Source organism: Notamacropus eugenii, chromosome 4 (assembly GCF_028372415.1).
Source record: "Notamacropus eugenii isolate mMacEug1 chromosome 4, mMacEug1.pri_v2, whole genome shotgun sequence".
Taxonomy (NCBI): domain Eukaryota; kingdom Metazoa; phylum Chordata; class Mammalia; order Diprotodontia; family Macropodidae; genus Notamacropus; species Notamacropus eugenii.
Genome location: NC_092875.1, coordinates 365131286 through 365157294, shown reverse-complemented (window position 1 = coordinate 365157294; position 26009 = coordinate 365131286). Strand labels below are relative to the sequence as shown.

General features: G+C 34.6%; 1 protein-coding gene across 3 annotated transcripts in view; it reads left to right on the top strand.

The window, feature by feature from the left end:
- Positions 1 to 26009, top strand: part of DNAH5 (dynein axonemal heavy chain 5) — a 420121-nt gene that overhangs the window by 371115 nt on the left and 22997 nt on the right. For all 3 annotated transcript variants that reach the window (XM_072605437.1, XM_072605436.1, XM_072605435.1), the window contains exons 70-76: positions 2510 to 2659; positions 5844 to 6089; positions 13374 to 13593; positions 14313 to 14518; positions 15685 to 15888; positions 19017 to 19232; positions 21008 to 21220. In XM_072605437.1, coding sequence (XP_072461538.1) covers positions 2510 to 2659; positions 5844 to 6089; positions 13374 to 13593; positions 14313 to 14518; positions 15685 to 15888; positions 19017 to 19232; positions 21008 to 21220 — 1455 coding nt within the window. The remainder of the gene's footprint in view (positions 1 to 2509; positions 2660 to 5843; positions 6090 to 13373; positions 13594 to 14312; positions 14519 to 15684; positions 15889 to 19016; positions 19233 to 21007; positions 21221 to 26009) is intronic.

Genomic DNA, 26009 nt, shown 5'->3' with positions numbered 1-26009 from the left:
TGTATAAAGAAAGTAACCGGGCTTCAAAACTATGTCCAGTTTGCCGCAAATGATCACCACTCCAGTCTCTTCCTTCTTTTCCTTTTGGCATTCATTTCCAAATGCCCTGCATGCATTAGTTATCTTAGTTTTGCATCTGCAATGTGCTTTATTTGTAATGAATTTGTCGTCATTTATCTTATTCATCTTCTTCATAAAATTCAATTATTTAGAGTTCTAAGGAACATTAAAAGTCAAGTCCAATCTTCCTATTTTATGGATGAGAGAACTGATGTTTGAAGAGGTTAAATAACTTGCCCAACATGATATACCTAGTGTGTCTAAAGTAAGAACTGAATGTACATCTTGCTAACTGTAGTTCAGTGCTCTAGCCACTATTCCATGCTGCCTCAGTCTTTGCTGTTTGGAGAAGTAGTCATTTTTTCCTGATCTTAGCTTGTCTAAACATGTATATACTAAGATTTTCCTTTTACTTAAATACTCACCAAAGGCATTTGTCCTTTGAACTTATGTCTTTTTATATACTTTACGCATTTATTCACTCTGTCTTCAGTTGCCTAGCCATGTGAATTTTTCTGACTTGGACTGTTAGGGGCCAAAGGATATGGCAAGTATTTGTTGGATTTTTGTACATTGTTTAAATATGAGTATTATGACAATCCTGTTTCGGTCTGTAGTATTTATTAATCACCTACAAAATACTGTCAGACACTGTCCTGACTGCTAAGAATAGAAAGCAAACAAAAGACAGATCCCACTCTCAATGAACTCAATCTAAAGGGGAGACAACAGACAACTATGAAGTTGTCACAAGATGTATGCAGGGTCAATTGGAAATAATCAACAGAGGGAAGGTTCTAAGATTAAGGAGGTATAGGAAAAAACTTTTTCTATAGATGGGGCTCTAGCTGGGTCTTGAAGGAAACCAGGGAATCCAGGAACTTAAAGTGAGGAGGGAAAGCATTGCAGGCAATGGGGACAGCTGGTGAAAATGACTGCATTTTGGAGATGGAGTGTCTTGTGCAAGGAACAGCAAGGAGGACAGTGTCACTGGATCCCAGTATATGTAGGAGTAAAACATAAGAATATGGGAAAGATAGAATTCACCCAGGTTATGAAGGATTTTGAAAACAAATTGGAGGATTTTATATTTGATCTTGGAGTTGATGGGGAGACACTGGAGTTTGTTACAAAGGGAAGGAGGTGACATAGTAATACTTGTACTTTAGGAAGATCAGTTTGACAGCTGAGTGGAGGATGGACAAGTGGGGAAAGATTTAAGGCAGGGAGATCAAACAATAGACTATAGTAATATTCTGGGCATATAATGATGAAGGCCACTATGAAGAGGATAGTGACAATGTCAGGGTAGAGAAGGTAATGTATACAAGAGATGTCGAGAAGATAAAATCAATAGGTCTTCAAAATAGATTGGATATAGGGAGTAAGAGAGAATGAAGAATTATGGATACACTTAGGTTGCAAGCCTGGGTGACTGGGAGGATGATGCTAATCTTCATAGAAATAGAGAAGTTAGGAAGAGGACATAATATCAGGGGAAATGTAATGAGCTCAGTTTTGGACATTCAATTTAAGATATATATTGGAAAATCAATTTGAGATATTCAGTCAGCAGTTAGAGATGTGAAAGTGCAGGGTAGAAGAGAGGTTAAGGTTGGAAAAATAGATTTAAGAATCAGCGTAGAGATGGTAATTGATTCCATGGAAACTAATGAGATCTCCAAGCAAAATGGTAATAGAAGGAGAAGCAAAGAGGGCTTAGGATGTAGGTTTGCAGGGGAGGATACCATAATTAATAGGCATGACCTTGATCCAGTAAAGGAAACTGAGGAGTAGTCAGACAAATAGAGGAGAACCAAGATTGAGTAATATTATGGAGTAATATTATGAAAACCAAAGAGAGTATTAAGAAGAGGGTGATTGATAGTGTCAGGAGCTGCAAAGAGGTCAAGAAGATGAGGACTGAGAAAAGGCCATTGGATGGGGCGATTACAAGATCATTGATGGAGAGAAGTGCCAACTGAGTGAGAAGTCAGACTGTGGAGTATTAAGACAAGGGCAAAAGGAAAGTAGAGCCAGCAATTGTAAATAACCTTCTCAGGCATTTTAGCATAACAATGCATTTCTAACTTTCTTTTATTTGTGTTGAACAAATGAGAATTCTTAAGGTTAAATTATAAAAATTATTTATCAATTAATTTTATTCACTATGAAGTATATACTTTTAAAAAAAAGCATAGGAAATGTGAGGATAAATACATTAGAATTTGCCTTGTCATGTGTTAGTACAATTAATCTTATTTAATTTTTAACTTTGTTCTAACTCTTTAGCACCCAAATATAAAGTTTAACAAAAAAGGGGAAAAAAAAGGCCAAGTCCACAAAAGTTGCAACGGTCCAGAATTTCTGATAAAAAATGCTTTTGCAATGTATTATAGTCTGATTTTCATGGGATGTGACAGTTTTTTTAATCTCTTGGTATTTTAAGATTTCAAGAAATGAGAAAATGTGGAAAACTTGGTTTGATAAGGAAAATCCTGAGGAGGAACCTGCTCCAAATGCCTATGATCAGTCTCTTGACTGCTTTCGACGTCTCTTGCTTATTAGGTCCTGGTGTCCTGACAGAACCATTGCACAGGTAAATTATAAAATAAGAGTGTTTTAGAGGAGAATTATCATAGACATAATCTAGTTTAAACTCTTCATTTTACAAATGAGAAAATTGAAGCATCAGGCATGAGGAATAGCTCTTAAAACACAACTGCATTTCAAATTTAAGAATATATTTTATATGTTAATTTCAATGAGATCATTATTCCATATAAGGAGTACTGTACTTAACTGTACTTAGAGTGAACAGGTCTAGGCTCAAATCTTGCCTTTTCTATTTGTTACCTATATAACCATATATTCTTATTTTCTTTTAAAAAAGTTTGACTTCCTCTTCATATATTCTGTCAGTCATCAGTCAGCAAATCATATATTAAGTGCCTAGTAAATGCCAGTCCCTGTGCTAAGTGTTGGGGTTACAAAGAAAGGCAAAAGATAGTTCCTGTCCTCAAGTTGCTCATAGTCTGTTGAGAAGAGAGGAGAAAATGTGTATAAAAGAGAAGTCATAAAGGAGGGATGGAGGTAGAGGAAGGGATTATACTCATGCTTGGGAAGGTCATGATGAAGACCTGCAGCTAGTTGGGAAATGATGAGATGTCTACCCTGGATACCTTCCTTAAATGAAGGATCTGGAGGAACTCTCTTCTCTGATGTCTACCCTCCTCCCTCTCCAATCAGAAGAAGGAAGGGGTGCTATGGGCAGGCATGCTGAGGAGGCACAAGCTTCAAAGTTTATATGATCTTGCAGAGAGATGAGTTACGAGAGACAATGATGAAATCCAGGAGAGCAGCCAGGTGGGATATGATGTTTTTCTCTCTGTCTGCCTACCAACCAGCTCCTTTTTTTCAGATGAACATGTGCTTAAAGTATTATTTGGTATCTGAATCATTCTGGTTGTATGGACACTTTATATTTTTATGGATATTGTCTAATGCTGTGGAATCCAGTATATATGGCCGCCTCCTAAGTGCCCCCTTTGGAAAATGTGGTTGACAAGTAGAATCACAGAGTAGAAAGAGGACATAATGTGAAGAGTTTTCTAACTCTAACAGCACTATAAAAGTCATCTATTAAATTTTGGACAAGAATAAGCTACAAAGACCCTGAAGCCCACAGCTTTCACTTAGGAAAATTAGCATTCTGGGTGGCTAGAAAGTATCTTGGTCTGAAGGATTTTTAAATTTAATATGTCTGAATTAGCTTGTTAAATTCTTAAAAATCTTGCTTCATGAAATCTAAAGCCTGTAGACAAAAGACTTGATATCAAAAAAGTTTGTTTGCCTCCAAGAGGCTGGTTGGCTAATGCCTATGCAATGAGTAATTTGAGCATTTCTTTAAATAAAGCATAGTACAGTAGTAATAAGAGCTCACTGAGGTATGCACAGAGACTTCTTACTGGAATTCTGCAGAGAGCTTGTAACTGAGTGTCAAAGTACAATGGAATAACTATCTCATATTTGAGCAGATCATTCCTCAATAAGGGAATAATATATTCTCTGCTACTTATTATGTCAATGATCATGGAAAAGTAATTTCATTCTTCCAGACCTAAATTTTTCTCATCTGTTACATGACAGGTTGAACTTCACTAGATGATTTCTAAAATCTCTTTCACCTCTACTTTGAGCTCCATCATCTCAACATCTTAAATTCTTGTTTTAGCTTTCATCTTATTATCTTTGACACAATATTTCCTAATATCCTCAGCATTATTATTATTTTGTCCAAGTAAGTCCCGACGAGTTCATCTTCCTCCAAAGATAGTAAAAAGTTGTGGATCAAACTTGGATGGGGCCATTAGGGTACAAGCAATACTTTAATAGCCAACTGTTTTTATGTCAAAGTGTTTTTTAAATTATAACTCTATTGCCATGTTTTCTGTGTTTGATTTGGATTTAAAAACTGGTTTCAGTGAAAACACTTCAATCTCTTTCATCTCTACATATTAATTTCTCTGTTATACTGTAAAATTCACTGTTCTTGAAAATCAGTGCAAATTAAACAGGACATGTGTCCCATTGTATGATCTGACAGGTGTGAGGTAAACCCTGTTCTTTATTAATCTTATATCTCACATTATTCTTGCCTCCTTCTGTGTAAACAAGCACCCTTTTCTAAGAATTTTTGTTATAAAATATCATTCCTGAAATGCTTATACAATATGACATTCTTCTACTATTTGTTTTTTCAACAATGCCCTTGAGTTCAATGGAAGATTTTGTTTTTTTTTGTACTAAGCATAGCAATCATTGCTTCTAATAGCTTTTTTTTGCTTCTTTTTGAAAGATCATGGTGAGTAGGCAGTCAATTCAGTTCAGAAGGATTTATTAGGTATCAAATGTGTATTAGGTGCCAAATGTTTATGCATTTTTATACTATTAAAACTGAATATTATATATATGTATATGAGGAAAAATTAAATTCAAAGCAGAGCAAAAGTCTCTAAGCATATGGGGAAAATAACAAGTGAAGGAAGCACGGGAGAAATGGAAGTAGAGAAGAATACAAAAGTTGAGAAAGGTCAAAATTGATTACAGGGATTATATAGCTTTGAAGACAAACCACACAGCTTTATTAGTGTTTATTAGTGTTAATGCTCCAGGCAAATTTCTAGGAAAATATGATGTTTTACATAACATATATATATATGTATATATATATGAATTAAGTGAGCACTGAGTTATCAAAATTTCAAATGGAATTGCTTTAGAAAGTCAAGAATTCTAATATGAAAGCATGATCTTCCTCACCTGAAACTTCTTAGACATAGGAAAGCTATTTAGAGATCTCTGGATTGGCGTAATATCAGAAGGGTCAATAGGAAGAGCATTATTTATTAAAGTCATTGCCTATATTTTCGAGCACAGTACTTGGCATATACTAAATGTTTAATAAAAGCTTTTTCATTCATTAGGTTATAGATATTGGAAATAGAAGAGGTAGAAGTCCATGGGAATTATTAGGTAGAATAATGATTGTTGGTAAATTCTAACTGGAACAATGAGGATTTTGTATAATGTGCATATACACATGTATGTATTAGTAATATGATACTTAGAGAACCCAAAAGGACAGATTTGCAAAGTGATGCTGCGTTGTTATACACACACCCACAATGACTTTAAACATATTCTGATAATGGAATTTTCTTCAGGAACATCATTCTCTATTTTGTTAACTTGTATATTTCATTATGCTTTACTTTCTATAGGCCCGTAAATATGTCATGGACACTATGGGAGAAAAATATGCAGAAGGAGTTATCCTAGATTTGGAGAAGACATGGGAAGAGTCAGATCCACGCACTCCATTAATCTGTTTTCTGTCCATGGGCTCTGATCCTACTGATTCTATCACTGCACTGGGAAAAAGACTGAAAATAGAAACACGCTATGTTTCTATGGGTCAAGGTCAAGAAGTTCATGCTCGTAAACTTTTACAGCAGACCATGGCAAATGTAAGGAAAATAAAAAAAAAACCCACTTTATTTTGGTATTAATTTTTATTCAAAACAGTAACTATGAACTTGAAAATGTACAAAGTTTTATGATTCGTTAATATTACTATTATGGACCTTATATGTCTGTTTGTCTGTCGGTCTATCTATCTATCTATCTGTATTTGAATATCTTTGGAGAAGGCTCTAAGACAAGCACTCTCAATTCATTTTCCATGTTAGAATGAAATGAGGTGTCTCCAAGTCAGTGAAGATTTAATAAAAAGTTTAATTTGCCATAACACAGCAAGATATGTAACAAGAAAACCTGGGAATTAGTTTCTCTGAACACCCTCCCCTGACCCACCTTGCATCTCCTTATGCAAATACATCTAGTTTTTGAGGCAAGACATATTGAAATATATAGTGACTTGTATGCTCTTTAAAAATCAATCAATTAGACCAGGCCCCAAATGCCTATGGCTGGAAATTTTTATACCTTTAGGTAATAAGGGAACTTCATTGGGGAAATAGGGGATAATCATAGCTTTTTATTCTTTTCAAAAATGCTATTGCTACTTAGTCATTTCAGTTGGGTCTGACCTTTCTGACCCCACTTGCAGTTTTTTTGGCACAGATACTGGAGTGATTTGCCATTTTCTTCTCTAGCTCATTTTACAGATGAGGAAACTGAGACAAATAGGGCTAAGTGACTAGTCAAGGGTCATGCAGCTAGTAAGTGTCTGAGACCAGATTTGAAGTCAGGTCTTCCTGATTCCATATCCAGCACTTTATTCACTATGCCACTTAACTGTCTTTTAGGTAATGGTAATCCTTCCTAAAAGAGGAAAGGAAGATGGTCCTAGTCTGTGTTTTGAGCAGGGAGAAAGAAGCATCTATCAGAAATACTCAAAGAGATGTACCTAATATTGGTATCCACCAATTAGTATTTTTTATGTTTTGTTCTTCCAGAAAAAAAAACTGTTTCAAATACATGCTTTAAAATATTTTACTATTTAGAAAATGCCTATAGTGGAAGTAAGTATGTAGAGTGATCTTTTATATGTTGGAACACTGAAAAATCCCTATATTCTTTACCCAGCACCTTGTTGAAGATTTTTCTGTTACTTTTCTTTTGATAGTGTCAGTGCTATGCTGCACTTAGGAAAATGAAAATAAATAACATCTTATATTCAATTAATCTTTTCTGTGACTACAAGATACTGACATTATGTCCTTTTGGGCATAGATAAGAATCACAGAATTTAAAAGGTGGAAGAAACTTCAGAGGTTATATAGATCAACTCATACCAGGACAAGAATGTCCTTTATAATACCTCCAACAAATTGTCACCCAGTCTTTGTTTGAAGACCTCTATTTAGGAAGAACCTACTCTAGAGATATCTCATTTAATTTTGAAATTGCTCTGTATATTAGATAATTTTCCCCTGTATCAAGCCTGATATCTGTCTGCAACTTCTCTCCACTGCTCCCAGCTTTTCATCTGAGGCCAAGCAGAACAAGTTTAATTCCTTTTCCATAAAAGAGCTTTTCAATTCCTTGAAGGTTGCTATCCCTAGAAATCTTTTCTTTTCTAGGGTAAAGATCCCAAGTTCCATCCTTTGATTTTTACAGTGACTTGAGAAAAATTATCCTCAATTTCTTGCACTTGCTTCCATCTTCAAAAAATCATTTTAAGGGTCTGCAATTGAAAATCATTGGGATATGCTTTTAGGATACAAAGATAAATCAGTATCTGTCTTCAAGGAACTTCCTATTGGGGAGTATATAACATGAATACAGATAAACGTGAAAGAAGTTGTAGATGAACCATAAGTCTGATAACAAGATTTCCAAGGGTTGAGAAATAGATGGGCCATAAGGAAGTAGAATCAGTGATTGTAGATATTTTTTTCTAGGTTCTTGGTAGAGAGGATAGATGTACCATCATAGACTGATATGATGGAGAGTCAGGGGAAGTTTATTAGTATGATGGAGACATGAATATATAAGCAGGGAATCAATAGAAAGAGAGAGATGGAAGATAAGAGAGATGGAACAATTGCTAAAGAAGGCTCTCAGACAAACTATGTGGGGACTAGATTAAAGGCATAAGTAGAGGGGTTAAATGTGGCCAGGAGAAAAGGTTAATTTTCCTGAGTGTCAATAGCAAAGGAATCAGTCAACCAAACAAACTTATTGTCTACCAGGCATTGGAATACAAAGAAAGACTAAAACAAAACAAAGCAAACAAACTAAAAGTAACCAAAGCCCAAACACAAACAAAAAACAAAGCAAAACCAGACCAAACCCCAACAAAACTAGTCCCTGTCCTGAAGAAACATATATTCTAATGACAGAGACAGCATATGGTCTCTAGGTACATTAAAAATAAATACTGAGTAAATGTAATCTGAAAATAGAGGCATTTAGCAATTATGAGGATTATGAAAATCCCCCTACAAAGGAGATATTTTTTGTTAAATCTTAAAGGATTTAAGGTAACTGTAAGGGAAAATGGATAGATCATTCCAGGAATGAGTGATAGTCAATACAAAGGCAGAGATGGGAATTGGAATATTGCATTTGAAGGATTATGAATAAGTCAGCTTAGCTGGATGATAGAGTGCATAGAAGGAAATACATAAAAAGGATGGAAAATTGAGAAAAGAACAGGTTATTAAAAGATTTAAATGGTGGAGGACTTCATGGAAATAAGAAGTTACTGGAGCTCATCAAAGAGGGGGATTTGATGAGATGCATGGGTTAGTAACTAGATTTAAGTGGTAAAAGATGAGTGAAGGTGTACAGAAGTTTTCATCTATGGAAAAGGGGAAATGCTTTATAATAATAATGGATGCTTTAATAATGGATGACTTCAATTTTTTCAGTAAAGTAGTAGGTAAGGTCATTTGTTGAGAGTCAAAAATTTGGAGGTGGACATTATGAAGAGTTTTAATAAAAATTTAATCATAGATGAGAAAGAAGATTCTTATGTAATAGGGCTCAGTTGAGTTTGGACAAGGGAACATTGTATTCAAAGGTCAAAAAGTTAAGTTAAACAGTTAAGGTCAAGACTGAAGAGGAGAAAAGAACAGCCCATGGGTGTGGCTTGGGAAAAGAATAACAGGGAAGGGATGAAAGAACAGGAGATTATGATTAAGAAGAAAAATTCAGAATTAAAGAGCATAGAGGTGGCACATGATCAATGGTATAATTTGGTGAATGGTTGATGTGGGTTAACATTTAGTTCTTGGGAGATGAAAATATTGATGAGCTGGGAGTCTAAAAGGTTTGAATGGACAGTACCATGCCCCTTTGTTTTATTCCTTTTAAGAATATGTTACTTTTTGAGTTCTTATTCGTGTACATATGTCTCGTTGACATCTCTGCTCAGCTTCAGAGTTGTCTGTGTCTTTTGAATTTCCTTCTTCTGAGGTTCCCATCCTTCTTGGACTGACCTCTGTACAATTATCCGGAAGTGTTGAAAATTCATAAAGAAATGAAACTTTCTGAGTATAACTGCACAACAAAATAAAACACTAAGAGTTAAAGATGACAAAGATGGTACTGGATACCCTGTGACTGGTTAATTTTACCAGCTAAGCTACCTTTATTAGCTGTTGATGGCTGTCAAATCTAACCATTATTAATATGAAAGGCAAAACTTTTAAAAGTGTTAAAGAAAAGATTATAAGAAAGCCAAAAATTAGATTATAAGCACCTTGAGGGCAAGGGAGTATATTGAATATTTTCCCCCCAAAGAATATAGCAAATGTTTAGTGAATATTTGTGGATTTGCCAGAAAAGAGAGACAACAATGGTGGAAAATAGAGATTTTAAAGGGAAGTATCTGTGGGGTGGTAAAAATTGTAAAAGCTGAAATTATTAGAAAGGAGCAAAAATTGGAAAATAAGAACAACAAAGCCAGCATGTTAATCTTGGATATACTATATCTTCACACCTCTAAAGGTCTCAAAGGCATTGTTATTAAATGTATAGTATGGTACTGGTATTCACAAGGATACCTAGATTATTTGATTTAGTGGAAAAGGATAATGGGTTTCCAATCAGAAGACTTGGGTTGTTCAAGTCACTTATTTTTTTTTCTCAGTTTTTTTTTTGCCTGTTAAATATATCCAATAATATTACATTCCCTACCTCAAAAGTTGAGGAAAGTTCTTTAAAACAAAAATGTTCTACGAATATGGAAATTTTTCTTGATAAGACCTAAATATATATTTATCACATCTTGTTTACTAAATAGGCAAGGGTGGTTTTCATATCTTTTTACAATATTCCCTCCCCAAAATGATGCATGAGGTATTGACCTAAATTATCTGGAGAACTTATTAATAGAGAACCAAAATCCAGAAGCATTCTAGATAAGGGAGCTAGTCCCATACTATAATGATAAAGAACTAGCAATAAGGGTGCACCTGTTTAATTAGGGTATAAAGTGAGCACGTATCCTGTTGATTTGATCTCAGCCTTATGCAGCAAAATATGGAGTCATAATCAAAGATATTTTTTAACCTTGCAGTTTTATATTTAGCTTTTAATTGCAGATGAAATGAAATATCTCATTATTGGCATGCCTGTGATTTGTCCCAATAATTAGTGTTTTTAACAGCGTCTGCATTGAAAGTGTTGTTATGGCATGGCAGAATCAGCCAATAAATGGTAGCAACTCTGGTACAGTCAAGCCATCATTAAAGAAATTAGACCTCTAAAAGAGAGTGTGGACATCACAAAGGAGCAAAAGGATCTCAGTGTATCATGAGGTTATGTAGAAAATTGGTAAGTTCTACATAAGAAGAAAGCAGGATTAAATGATTTGCTAAAGAGAAGAAATTGGTCAGAGTTTAGAAAGATGTATGTTCTTAGCATGAGGGAAATCTAATAAGTTTGAGAGGTTTCTAACTTAGGATATCCATGGGTAATAATCTCTCACAAGGCAAAAGACAGGTAGGTTTTCAGGTTGTTTGTGTGTGTGTGTGTGTATGCATATATATGTATATATATATATACATATATATATGAAATGGTAATATATGGTTTTTGACATAAAAGAGGTATCCAGTTTCTTGAATACAGTACATTTCCTATCTGAGAATAAATCAGGCATATACTACGTGACAAATTAGATTAGGTACTTTAAAAAAATGAAATTGCCCTTTATATCAACAACATATGGCAACATATATGACAGCCAGATAGAGCATGGGTCTTGGAGTCAGGAAAACCTCAGTTCAAATTCAACCTCAGACACTAGCTGTGTAATCCTAGACAAGTCACTTAGCCCTGTTAACCTTAGTTCTGTAAAATGAGCTGGAAAAGAAAACGGCAAACCACTCTAGTATCTTTGCCAAGGCAAGTCCAAATGGAATCAGAAAGACTGAAACAACTGAACAAAAAAGGAAATATATACAAGTAAATCTAATGTCTATTTTATTCTTTCAGAGAAATTTTAGCTCAGGTAGGTAGGTGGTATAGTAGATGGACTTTGAGACCTGGATTCAGGAAGACTCATCTTGATTTTCAATCTGGTCTCAGATTGTTATTAGCTGTGTGATGCTGGGCAAGTTATTTAACTTTTCCTTGCCTCAGTTTCTTCTTCTATAAAATGATCTGGAAAAGGAAATGGCAAACCACTCTAATATATCTCCCAGGAAAATCCCAAATGAGGTCATGAAGAGTTGGACAGAGTAAAAATGACTGAACAACAATAGTGTCTACGGTAGAACATTGTACTAGGGTTCTAAGTATGCATGTCCTGGGTTCTAAGTGTTGTACTAGTGCCCTCTCTGGGGGGAGAGTATCTGAAATTTAGTCCTTGTTCTCATAGACCTTGGAGCCTAGTAGGTAGATAAGACACAGCATAGATAAGTACATTATAAAATTGCAAAACAAACTGTTATGTAAATTCTGGGGAGGAAAGATTTCTTAGGAAGTTGATTTAGGGGAATAAGGGAAGCCTTTTTGAGGAAGACACATATTATTTGTGTTAAAAAGGATAAAAAACTTTCAATAGGGTTAAGAGAGATATGTGTGGTAGAAGGTTAGTAAAGATATAGAAAGAATAGTGTGTATCTGGGAATATACACTGAAAAGAGAGAATAGATACAAAATCTAGTTTGACCAGAGCAAAAGCTTTTAGGTCACCCAGTGGATGGAGCAAAGAGCCTAGAGTAAGGAAGGCCTGACATCAAATCTGCCCTCAGACATTTACTAGATGTATGATGCTGGGCAAATCATTTCACTTCTATCTGCCTCAGTTTCTTTAACTGTAAGATGGGACAATAATAGAACTTATTTCCTAGGGTTTTCATGAGAATCTAATGAGATATGTGTATACAGCACAATACCTGGCACCTGGTAAGCACTTATGTCTTTTCCCACTCTCTACCTCCTTCTCTCTACCTCTCTCCCTGATTTTAAATCTGGAAAGGTAAGGTAGAGGCAGATCTAAAATGCTTTAAATGCCAGGTAAATAAATTTAAACTTTATTCAATAGATAATAGGAAGCCACGATAAGTAAGTTTTCTCCATAGACCCACTCAATATGCTATGCTTATACTCATACGTTTATGATTAAAACATAGCAATCCATACTTAGAAATATGGAATATGCTTTTAAAAAGGCAAATGTTAATATTTACTTAAGTGTGGAGAGTGTTTCTATCTTTTAATATAGATTGAACTATATAGTTCTTTGTTTAAATAGATCGGTTGTAAGTATCTTTACACATGTGATATACAAAATCTTATTCTTTTAACGAATTTGCCCACATCTCTTCCATGGCACAATTCAAAACAAAAACTCTGTCTTTCAAAATGATTTTAAGGAATCACAAAGTTATCGCAATCTATTCCATATTCTTTTATTTTAAGGTTTTTTCTCATGTTTCCTAACAATTATTTTTGTGACATATTAAGATTTAGAGTTGGATGAGACCTTAGTCATCAAGTCCAACTTGCTCATTTCATAGATGAAGAAATTAAGACCCAGAGAGGAAAAATGAATCATGGTCACATAGCAATAGCGGAGCTGATATTTAAAACTAGGGCTCCTGGACCAATTTTCTATATTTTCTAAAAGCTATATACTTGACATTCTAGTTTACTGTAAAAATTGATATAAAAAACAACCAGGGATGCATTTCATAACTTGTGTCTTACTTTTTTCTGTTATTCTTAGAGTTATGCTTATTAAATTCCAATCACTTTCAGTGGACCTTATGAGCGTTCAATCTATGTGCAGAAGGAAACAAACAATTTTTCTTTTCATCTGCTTGATGCAGGGAGGATGGGCACTTCTGCAGAACTGCCATCTGGGTCTGGATTTCTTGGATGAGCTGATGGACATAATAATAGAAACAGACACTGTACATGATGCCTTCCGCCTCTGGATGACCACTGAGGTCCACAAGCAATTCCCCATTACCCTTCTTCAAATGTCCATCAAATTTGCCAATGAGCCTCCACAAGGACTCAGAGCAGGTCTAAAAAGAACCTACGGAGGTGTGTGAAACTTTACATGGGAAATAGAAATGCTATTTTCCTGGCCATTATACTCTCTTAAAGATTTTTTTAAGGAATTGCTTTCTTCTTTAACCAATAGAAAAGGAAGTGATGATGAAAAGTAACTATTGTAGTAATGATTAAGAATAACATCTCAATTCTATATGTCCTATTTTCTCCCTATATTTGTATTCTTCAGTTTTCCAATTTGACATCTTTTTTATATGAATCTCTGAATAATGACAAATTGCTGTCCTGTTTGCTATTCAAATGTACACATTTATAGTCACACTAAGATAGGAGTTATCTCACTTCTAGGAGATAAGGGAAATAATAAACAGATTCTGTCTTGTGAGTGATGGTATTTTAAAATAATCCCCAATGTACATGCACTCACACATAATTATTTGTATGTGTGTATGCATACACACATGTAAATATATACACCATACATGCACATACATATATGTTTATGTATGTATTACATGTAACCCATAAGACATGTTGAGAGATAGTTCTTCCTTCTTCATCATTTAGACATATCCATTTCTGCCTTCAAAGTCTTACTTTAAAATAATCTTTGTGAAAAATTTTTTCTGATTAATACAAGCTACTTCTGTGAATTTTAGTATCAAGTTTGTTTATTCATTATATTTAGTGAAACTTAAATGAAGAATATAGAAAATGCCTAATGAGTTTCATCCATTTGGCCATGACAGGTGTTAGCCAAGATCTCCTGGATGTCAATAATATGGCTCAGTGGAAACCGATGTTATATGCTGTGGCTTTCCTGCATTCCACAGTCCAAGAAAGACGCAAATTTGGCCCACTGGGGTGGAACATCCCCTATGAATTCAATCAGGCTGACTTTAATGCCACTATGCAGTTCATCCAAAACCATTTAGATGACATGGATATCAAAAAGGTATTGCAGTTAATGTAGTTTCATGTCATTTCTGAAATATACGCTTGAGGTTTCAAGATGACTTGACTCCCTTGTGTCAGGGTTAAATCACCTAATAGTGGTCCTAGTCTTTGTGCTGGAAAAAATATTATCTGTGAGTGATCATGCCTTGAGTTGCCTGCTTGCCACTTCTTTTGAGGAAAAATGTGGACAATTTTCTCTTTCTTTCTGTCTTTTTTTTTCTCTCCTGAAGCAAAGTTGAATTTATGTAGACAGCTACATGGGGAGGCTTCTCTGAAGATTTTTTTCCCCTAAAAGTCCAAGAAAATGAAATTTTGGGTTGTTTCAGAAGCTTGTACATGAGTGTATTTTCATGTCTACCTTTCAGCCATTCATAGCAAACAAAACTTGTTATATGAATCTGCTAAATAACACTTACCTTTAAACCTTAAAATAATAAAAATAGGCATCCAAGCAGTTCTTTTATTTGTTTTCTTACAATTCTTTATTTTTCATTATGTATATAAAAGAAAATAACCAGTTTTTCCGAAAATAATCTGTAGATGAACATTGGAGCTCAGTTTTGATTTTTTGACAGTTTAGAATTTATTTAGTAAATTGGTGCTACCTCCCTTGATGACAAGGGTATAGAAGCCCTAATGTTTTAAGGAAAATAATATACCCAAATATTTGAAGGGTACATGGGTTTTGAGTCAGAAACATCTGTATTAAATTCTGCCTTAGACACTTCCTAGCTGCATGACCCTGGGAAAGTCATTAACTCTTCTCTGCTCACCAGTAAGGTGAAGGAGTTAAGTTCAGTAGCCTCTAAGATCCCTTCTGCCTTTTGATTTTTGATCCATGCATTCCAAAGTATAAACCTCACATGAAGGATGTTCTTTCCTATTACCTGCCTTTTGAACAACTCTTGTTCTAGTGACATAGTCTAATACAAAACATTTAACATATTCCCTCTTTGATAATGTAATTCCCTAACTAATATAATACATGCATTCAAAAAGAGTGGAAAGAGTGATGCACTGTTGAACAATAATTTATTATTTTGGAAATATCATGTTATTCCTTTTTAAATAAACATTTTAAAATCACAATGCATGGCAGATAGGAGAAATTATATTATGATGATCATAGATTTCTCATCATTCTTTATGGTGCTCTTTCATCAGGGTGTCTCCTGGAGCACTGTGCGCTACATGATAGGTGAAATTCAATATGGAGGCAGAGTCACAGATGACTATGATAAAAGATTACTGAACACATTCGCTAAAGTTTGGTTTAGTGAAAATATGTTTACTCCAGATTTCTGCTTTTACAAAGGATACAACATACCGAAATGCAGCACGGTGGAGAACTATCTTCATTATGTCCAGGTTTGTCACCTTCCAAAATTTTACACGCAAATCAAATATATATCAACATGGGGAATTTGTTGGTCTGTTTTCTACATAAATGTTTACTTGTCTTCATTTCCATCCAAACTATATGCTTTCACTTGCTTTTTCTTATTTCGTCCTTTGAGAAATTATTTTCCTTTCCTTTAACATGAAAGTGGGAAAAACGGATCATAGATTTAGTGCTGAAAGGAACATCAGAGGCTACCCAATCCAACTCTGTTTTATAGATGAGGAAATTTAGATACAGGGAGATTAAGAAACTTGTCCAAAGACACATCATTAGTAAGCATCAGAGGTAGAATTGAAACTCAGGGTGACCAATGATTATGGCAACTTTTTGCTTATGTCCCTTCAGCTACCTTATCAGTCACAATGATGAGTTGACTCTAACTTCAACTTCTATTATTTTTTTCTCTTTCTTCCAGACTATTTTTTAAATTATTTTTTCTAGCTCTGTAAATTGATTTTTGATAGTTTGATTGCCATGGTACTGAATAAGTAAATAAATTTAGGTAGAATTGTCATTTATGTTATGTCAGCTCAGTTTACCCATGAACAATTAATATTTTTCCATTTGGTTAGATATGTTTTTGTTTGTGTGAAAAGAGTTTTGTGATTGTATTCATATAGTTCCTGGGTTTGTATTAGGCAATTAGAGTCCCAATTATTTTATATTGTCTATATTTACTTCTCTTTTATACAAATTTTTGATATCTTTTGTTTTACATTGTCTAAAATTTCCCTTGTATCTCTCCACCTTTCCTATCCCATTGAGCCACAACTTAAAACAAAGAATGTTTTAACAAGCGGAAGGAGGGGAAAAACACCAACAAAACCATCAATATGCTGAAAAAATGTGGCGACATTCTCAATATTCCACATCCATAAATGTCCCCACTTCTGCAAAGGTGAAGGGGGAAGTGTCTGACACTCTCCTTAGATCTCCCTGAAATTACATTTTATTATAAGTTTGGATAGGGTACAAATACATGTATGTGCTGTAAAGGTTTTGAAACACCATCTTCTCATCTGGTTCACATCAGCCAAGGCATCTTGAAGGGATCATTCTGATCATACAATGAGACTCTGTTGCCATAACTTTTTTTCTTACAATAGAAACCAATTTTTTTTTTTTAACAAAAAGGTCATGAGGTTGATTGTCCAGACCTACCCTTCTGGAATCTGTTTCCTTAAGCTCCAGCATGGCATATGGGAGACTGGCTGTAAGCAAGGATTTCTATGTTATTGAATAGATCAGTTATTAGAGTCAGTTTACCATTTACTCAGTGCTCAAGGTCTGAGTAAACCTATACTACCTTCTAAACATCCAGTGAAAAATTAATCTTCTGTATCTCTACTTCAAATCTAACTTACTTGGAATTTGCAGGCTTTTTCTTTGTCAATTAAACTGAATCACTCATAATTCTTTCTTCTCCCTCACCCACGTATCCCACCATTTTCCAAATCTTGTTGATTCTACCTCTCCACCTCTAACATAATTTTCTTAACTCAAGTGTCCACTATTCTAGTCCAGGAATTCATTATTTCTCCTCTGGACTATTGCAAAAAATCTAAGATCCACATCCATGCCAAAGAAATCTTAAAACACATCTGATCCTATCACTCTCCTGAAGAAGAAATAAGAGACACCTCGCACCTACTAAGTCAAACCACTACCACCATCTCCCCTTACAACCTGATGGAGATAGTCTTTGGAAGAGTAGTGCTTCTAGGCTATATATCCATAGCCATCATCTTGAGAAGCAATCCCTGTGGAGATGCAGTCTGGCAGCTGCTCCTGCAGATGCTGTTGCCACATCGTTTGAAGATGCCCAAAGGAAAGTTCTTGTCTCCAAAGTCCTTGACACTGTAAAATGATTCAGCATAAAAATGTATGTGATTTTAATGTTGAAAATAATATCAAAGAAGAGGCATTAGTATCTACTTTGCTACTGCACTCTAAAGGACCATAGAATCTTACCATCTGACTTGCAGCTAAAACTTACCTTATGCGATGTATCTACCTCTTTCTTCCTCCCTGGCCTCCATTAAAATGTGATCTCCTGGAGAGCAGGGACTGTCTTGCTTTTCTATCTGTACTAGCAGCACTTAGTATAGTGCTTTGCATATAGTAAGTGCTTAATAAATGCTTCATTGACTTCTTACTGCCTCTAGGTTAAAGCACAATCTATTCAGTTTTGCATTTATAGCCCTTCAGAATCTGGTTCTAATGTTCTTTCCCACACTTATTTCATATAGTTATCTAAATCTACAAAATATGAATGATTACTGGGATTGATTTTTAATTATTAGAAGGATTTTCTACATTCATACATTCTTCATGGTTTTGTGGAAAGAGCATTTGTTTTGAAGTCAGAGGGCATGGAGCCAAATATTGCATATCACACTTACTACCTTCATGACCTTGAGAAAGTCAAATAATCTCTTTGGCCCTCAGTTTCCTCATCTGTAAAATGAAGGGTTTGGATAAGAGTTCCTCAGACTTTCCTTCCAACTCTAGATCAATGGATCTTTCATCCAATAGACATATGTAAGGCATGATGGTTTCAGCTATATTTTCATACATATGTATGAAAATGAAAGTATTTGTCTCTTTAAGGTGATTTTAAAAGCAAAATAAATTGTCCCCTAAGGCATCTCATTATATTTAAGACTCTAGGAGAGAAGTCCCACTCCCATCTGGTAGTACACGTCATGAAAATTTGAGATGAACCTTTTGCTAAATTTTATTTGTTGGCCCAGAATTCCCAATTAGAATTTATTTTATGTTGTATGTTTCAGTGATAATATTTTGTAGCAAACTTGATTTTTTCTGAAATTATTTATTTGAGTTTTATGTTCTGCCATGATTAAAAAGTTTAATCTAAATACATACTGTAAGATTGCATGCCATCTTGGAGAGTGAGGAGGAGAGGGACAGGAGAAAATTTGGAACTCAAAATCTTATAGAAGCGAATGTTGAAAACTAAAAATAAATACACTGAAAAATCAATGCATACTGTAAAAGATGTGCTATCTTTTTTTTCTATTTTTCATGAAGGAAATAATTAAGCTATTAAGATTTTAATTTTTTGCCAATTTAGGGCTTGCCAACTTACGACACTCCTGAGGTGTTTGGATTGCACCCTAATGCTGATATTACTTACCAAAGCAAACTAGCCAAGGATGTTTTAGACACTATCCTCAGCATTCAGCCTAAAGACAGTTCCAGTGGAGGAGATGAGACCAGAGAGACTGTAGTGGCAAGACTGGCTGATGATATGTTGGAGAAACTTCCTCCTGATTATGTCCCATTTGAAGTGAGTTAATGAAGTCCTGTAAAAATGATAACTACGTTCGAAGTTTTGGGAATGGTTTGGGGATGCTACCCCAAGTAAAAAAAATTCATCCTTATGTTAGTCTGATTTTTTTTAATATTAAAAAGAGCTTTATCAAATCCATTTATGTAATGTTTTCAGAATATAAATACGGAGAAAGCCTGACCAGAATGCTAATGTCTATAATTAAATGACTAAATGTGTACTGATGGGTTAGGATTGCTTTTTAAATGGAGAACATTTTCCCAAGGTATTTCAAGTTGTCATTTATGCTAAAGAAGGCAATTTATTCTTAATCTAAACTACCAGCTTGTTCAATACTAAGAATGTGTTGGGTGGATTAAAACACCATTTCAAATGTAAGTATTTTCTAATTTAGGGAAGATATGTTTACATCATTAACTCTTTGGAGCCTTTATTTCTCAGTCCAATCAGCTGTGAGTTGATTCAGTTTTCATCTTTCTGGGCCACTGCCTCATAATGAAGGTGATAACAAAAGTTCTTTTAATGTAATGGCATTCTCATGGATATTGTACAATGACACGGTTTGTCTAGGTGGCAGACACTCTCCTAATTCACAAAAGTAACAGTAATTATTCACTTACAGGTGGTCTCAATGGAGAGCACAAACTAAATGAATATGGTAACTAGTCTCACCTTTGACAGAAGATTGCCATATTTATTTGTATATTTCTGGTTCCCTTCCCCATTTTTGAGAAAGAAATATGTAGGTCATCATCATCATCATCATCATCGTCTTCCTTTCATTATCATTCTTGGTTGCTTTGGTCTAAAAGTTTAGAGTAGTTAAAGAGAATAATGTTGCTTGATGAAAATGAGGAATGCATAAAATATCGTATCAGTGGTTAACTTCTCTAACCATATCTTCAGAAGCTATTCCTTGGGATAAATTATTTTATTAGTTGTAAGCCTTTGACTTCATGCTGTCAGTCGTCTCAGGCAGGCAATTTATCTGCTTAATTGTCTGACCATCTATGCAGCTTTTGCAGCAGGGTCATTTTATATCAGTATGTATCTATGTATGAGTATATATAATGTAATATTATAGATAATGTCCATATGTGTATATAGATATGTGCATAAATATACATGAATTTCTATGAATATATATATGTACTTATATACATACATTAACATACATATATATACACACATTTGTATACTACTTACCATGTACTAGGTGCTGTGCTATTACAGATATTGTCATTTGATCCTTGCAATAACCTTGGGAGGTAGGTTATTATTACATGTTTTATACATGAAGAAACTGAGTCAAACAGGTTAAGTGACTTGTCTAATGTCACACAGCAATCAAGTATCAGAGGCTAGATTTGAACTTAGCTTTTCCTGACTCCAAGCCCAGTACTCTATCCACTGTTCCACCCAGTTGCCTAATGAGGGAATGAATACTCATTTCTTTACAAATATATACAGACATACGTATGTATAATACATACACATATATGTGTATATGTGTATGTGTGTGTGTGTGTGTATGTGTATAGCTTTTCTATCCCTTCATGGCACTGAAGCAGCTTATTATTTTCTAAGTGAAAGGAAGGTTATGATTAGTCACCTGGGTCAGCTTTATCTTTTCTGTGCAAATAATAAATGTTGTGTATTGAATTATAAAAGTTCTGCCCTTTTTATTCCCAAAGAGTGACGGGGCACAAAATCAATAATGTCATTAACAGTTGTCTAATTTTTAATGTATTTTTTCATTTTTTCTATGACAGGTAAAAGATAGGTTGCAAAAGATGGGGCCATTCCAACCTATAAACATATTTCTCAGACAGGAGATAGACCGAATGCAACGGATAATCAGCTTGGTTCGAAGCACCTTAACTGAACTAAAACTTGCAATAGATGGCACCATAATCATGAGTGAAAATCTGAGAGATGCTTTGGATTGCATGTATGATGCAAGGATCCCTGCTCGTTGGGGAAAAGTAAGCATCAACCTGAAATGAATAATTTTCTCCTGTCCTATTGGGGGAAGTGTATAGCTAATGAAATAATGAAAAAATGAAGAAAGAGCTGGCCTAGGAAATAGGAAAAGCTAGCTTCAAGTCCCATATCTTATACAAACTGGCTATGTTACCCAGAACAATTAATGTAACCTCTTAGAGCCCGGGGCGACTCTCTACAATTGTAAAACACAAAGTTATGTAACTGTTTTGGTTAAAGGGGATTTCTCAATGGGGAACACTCTATAACAATGAAATAAAATATCTGTGTCCCTAAAAAGAAGTCTCTATACTAAGGGGCATGAATTTTTTCATGTGGCAAGTGGAAAGCTAAATCCAAGCTATTTAAAGAACTTCTTTGCTTAGGAATAAATGTATTTATCTATGCATTTAGGTAGGATCTGTCATTAGTAACAAGGAAAAGGGTAGATATATGACATAATACGAAGAAGAATTTCACACCTTAGTTTTATTGAGGGAAGCAGTAGTCATATTCTTTAAATATTCTGAATTTACAAAAAATATAATTATTTCTTGATTAGTATTTCCTCATGGGAAATGGATAGATGGTACTGAATATTGATATAGGATGAATGGAGTAATGGGTATTATCATGTGATGGAAATAAAATATTTTAAACTCATAAATGTTGAGTTCTAATACAAACAACTGTCACATGTCTCCTTAAATAGTGACACACACAGATTTCAGGAAAGTATCCTTTGGTATGTTATAATAAACAATATTTTGTCTGAGAAAGTATTCAGGTAAATAGATTTAGTCATAGGTACTGAAAATTTTACACTGAAAATCCTAGAATCATCTCAAACTCAACATGTCCAAAACCTAAAATCATTATATTTCCTCCTCCCCCCTTGCCCTCCACAGCTTACTCCACCTTTTAACTTCCCTGTTCCTATACCATTATCCTCCCAGTCTTCTACATTTGTAACCTTGTTTTTGCCTGGTACTCTTTTCACCTTTGGGATTGCATTTGGAACTGTAAAACTCTTGAGAAGTATGTTCCCCTCAGAAAATCCCTGTATGGCTTCCCCTCCTCAAAGGAATCTCAATTTATTGGCTTTCAGATTAGTTCACAAACCATTCTCTTTGATTTAACTAACCCAAAAGGGTAAGGATGGAATGAATTCATTTTCAACTCATGATGTTTTTATGAAGATATTTAATCTGTTCCACGGGGTTGTTGGGAGGATGATTGAAAAAGCATGGCATAAAGGTTCTGAAGCTTTTAAGGCAAAGAACTGAACGCAAATTATAACTGTGCATTGAGCCAAAATGTCTTCTGAATTGTAGGCGGGCTGCTTAAATTTCTCTATATCTCAGAAATATACATACCAAAATCAATTGATTTGGTTTTTATATAATAAAATAAAAATGATATTGTATACATACCTATAAGTCTATAAATCTCATAGATATTTATGAATAGTGATATTCTACTAGCCACAAAGTCCAAAACCTTCTTTTTCTTGGCACAGAAGGGACCCGTGTCAATGGAGTTCAGACTATAGCATATTTTGCTATCCTGGAAAAGCTTCAATTATGTATTCATTTTCATTAATTCTATTTAATAAACATTTATTAACCACTTGCTCTGTGCCAGGCACTGTGATAACCTCCAGAGATACAAGTAAGATAAAGTAAGGCTTTCCCTGTCCTCAAGGACTTTGCAATCCAATGGGAGAAGAAAATACATAAGAGGAAGCTGGAGAATGGAGGTTTAGGGAATCCCAAGGAGCATCTTGTTCCATGAAGTTGAGACCAATAGAATGGAAGATGCAAAGTGGAGTGAGCTGCAAAGTTCAGGTTTTGCCTTCAATAAAGAAAGGTTTTGGATGGAATTTCATGGTTCCCAAATCCAGCCCTCTAGTCAGAAGGCAGAGGAGGTGGAGGGAGGTGGGAAATTGTTGAATGTATCCAAGGCAGGATGTAGAGATTTCTGGTAATTAGAATACCTGGGAGGGGTATCTTGTTCCATGCAATTGAGAGCATGTGGAGCTGCATTCAGTGAAAAATTGTGTTGTCATAGCAGAGTATATGGTACAGAGATGCTCATTACTAGTAAGCTGAACATTTAATTAAAAAAAATCCTAGCATTTTATAGTACTTTTTGTTTGCAAAGCATTTTACAAATATCCAAATGACAGGAAAGTCAGGCAAGGGTGGTAGTAATTGGAGGTTTTAGATTTTCTATAAATATTAGCTTAGCTGTTGGTACTCCAAATGTGAGATATATCCAATGACCAACTGAATATGTGACTGGAGGAACTTAATCATGATAGGCATTTTAATACAAATAAAACCAGAAGAAAAAAATCAATTTCAGCTAAATGAAAGGATGGCTTACATGTTCTAATTAACAAAACAAATAAAAGAGTTGGCAGATTTGGTTTTATCATGAATCTATTCGCAACAACAAAAAATCATTTTATGGGATATTTGGTCACCTCATATTGCAGTACTGTTGATAAGTATTGCAAAAACTCTTACCATATAAATACCTTCAACTTATGCTCCAGCATCTGTAGCAAAGGAAAAGGAGGTAAAAAGAAAAACTACTCTACAAATAACTGAAAAAAACATGTTAATTAAATCAACATATAATGCAATACTTGTGACTTCAAAACAATGGATGACAAGGTGGATATGTTGGGGAAAGTGGTTGAGATATATAAAATGAGTTAATCCAAAGTTTTATAGACTATACAAAGCATTGTTCCTTTGTTGCATGAATATTTTCTTTAGGTAGGAGGTCCTAGATATAGACAACAATGAATGATATCTCAAGAAATTGATATATTCTGCAGTTGATTTTCTGGTAATGCTATATGCTAGAAGTCTTTGGATGCTAGAGTCTCCAAGAAATTACAATGGAACATAATGGGTGTGAATAGACTGTTGCATATGAATAAGGAAGAATTACATAAACCTAGTGGCATAAGGGATATCATTAGAAAGATGTGTTAATTTAAAAAGAGATTGTCTAGTTTTATAGCAGAAAGATTAACTGATGGCTGGCTAACATGCTCCATCAGCATCTAGACAAAGTTAAGAGATCCACAGATGAGCCTTGGACTGCTGGGTAGATAGACCCTCTATGGAGGCTTTGAGGGATAAGATGGACAGTAGATTCAAAGGGATGAACAGAATGGATGGGTTGGGAGCTGCTCATTTGGAGGGAGTACAAATGCCATTGAAATTATAAATCACTTGTATCACTGAAGTAAAGTAGTGGTTGTAAAGGTGATACCAATGAAAACATAATAATATTTTTATGCCAAATGGAATAATTAAAGTTTGCAAAGTGAGTTCAGTGAATTGACTTTTTATTAAAAGAAATTAATATAATTGATCCAAGGGTGATAAAGAAAATCAACTTTCATATTTTCTTCCTTCATCAGAAGGTAATTAATTTGAAGGGAGATGAAAACCCTGGGAAATGTAGACTGGTTTTTAATCTAATTAAAAATGAAAAGTGAAAAAAAAACTTGTATAACCTCTTTAACAGAGAGTATATTTTGAAATGGGGAAGCTAGGTGACGTAGTAGGTAGAATGCCAGGCCTGGATTCAGGAAGACCTGTGTTCAAATTTGACCTCAGATACTTATTAGCTATATGACCACTTTACCCTATTTGCATTAGTTTTCTCATCTGTAAAATGAGCTGAAGAAGAAAATGCAAAACCACTCCAGCATCTTTGCTAAGAAAACCCCAAATGGGGTCATGAAGAGTTGGACACAACTGAAACAATTGAATAATAACAAATATTTTAAAATATGGAAAGATTTACCCTGAATTGAGCTATAGTCATAATCTTAGGGTGACATTAATGTAGATGAATGTGAATTCTATATAAATTTGTGTATATTTCATTTTTATTTTGAGAGAAGTAGCCAAACTCCATTGAACTTAATTCCATTAACTCACTGAATTAATTTATTATTGAACCAATAAAAATAGAACATGATCTTACCTGGAATGTGACTTTAATGATAAGGAATATTTTTATATTCATTCTGACATCTTATAGAAAATTATACTAGTTTGGTAATCATGCTGATGACCAGTGAACTCTCATACTATCATTAAAATTTGAGTATGAAAAACACTAGTGTAAGTACATTAAGCAACTTCCATAACAAGTACTACTTGGATGCCTCACTGAGGAACTTGAGATAAATTTGGTTCTTAAAGGCTTTTCCAGTAGACCACAACCTTTGGTGGGCCTATAAAGCTGGAACTATTTCACCTACTGGCCTAGTAATGGATTGTATGTCGGTTGTCCAAGGGAGACCTGGCTAAGGGTAGTGAGTTCATCACCAGGAAGTTGGCTAGGGAAGCACTTGAAGACCATCTGCTAAAGCATGAATGAGTTCTAATGTACACTGGGGAGAGGATCCCTATGCCAGTGAAATGCCAGGTCTTACCTAGTATTGACGAAGACATAAAGAAAGATGAAGACATTAAAGTTCAGTTCTTTCCACATGCCATACTTTGAAAGTAAAATGGGTAGATTATCAATATAATTATGTTTTATATCATATAGCCATCTGGACATCAAAATCTGAAGGATTTGTGTACATTATAGTCTCCTTTTTCTGAGGTTATTTACAAAAATATCATTTATGTATCTCATTTATAAGGGGTTATTTGCATGTTAATTCTATTAGACTAGAATACCTTGAAAATGGCCCCCTTTTTTGCCTTTTTTTATCTCTAGCACTTAGAATAGTGCCTGCACATAGTAAAT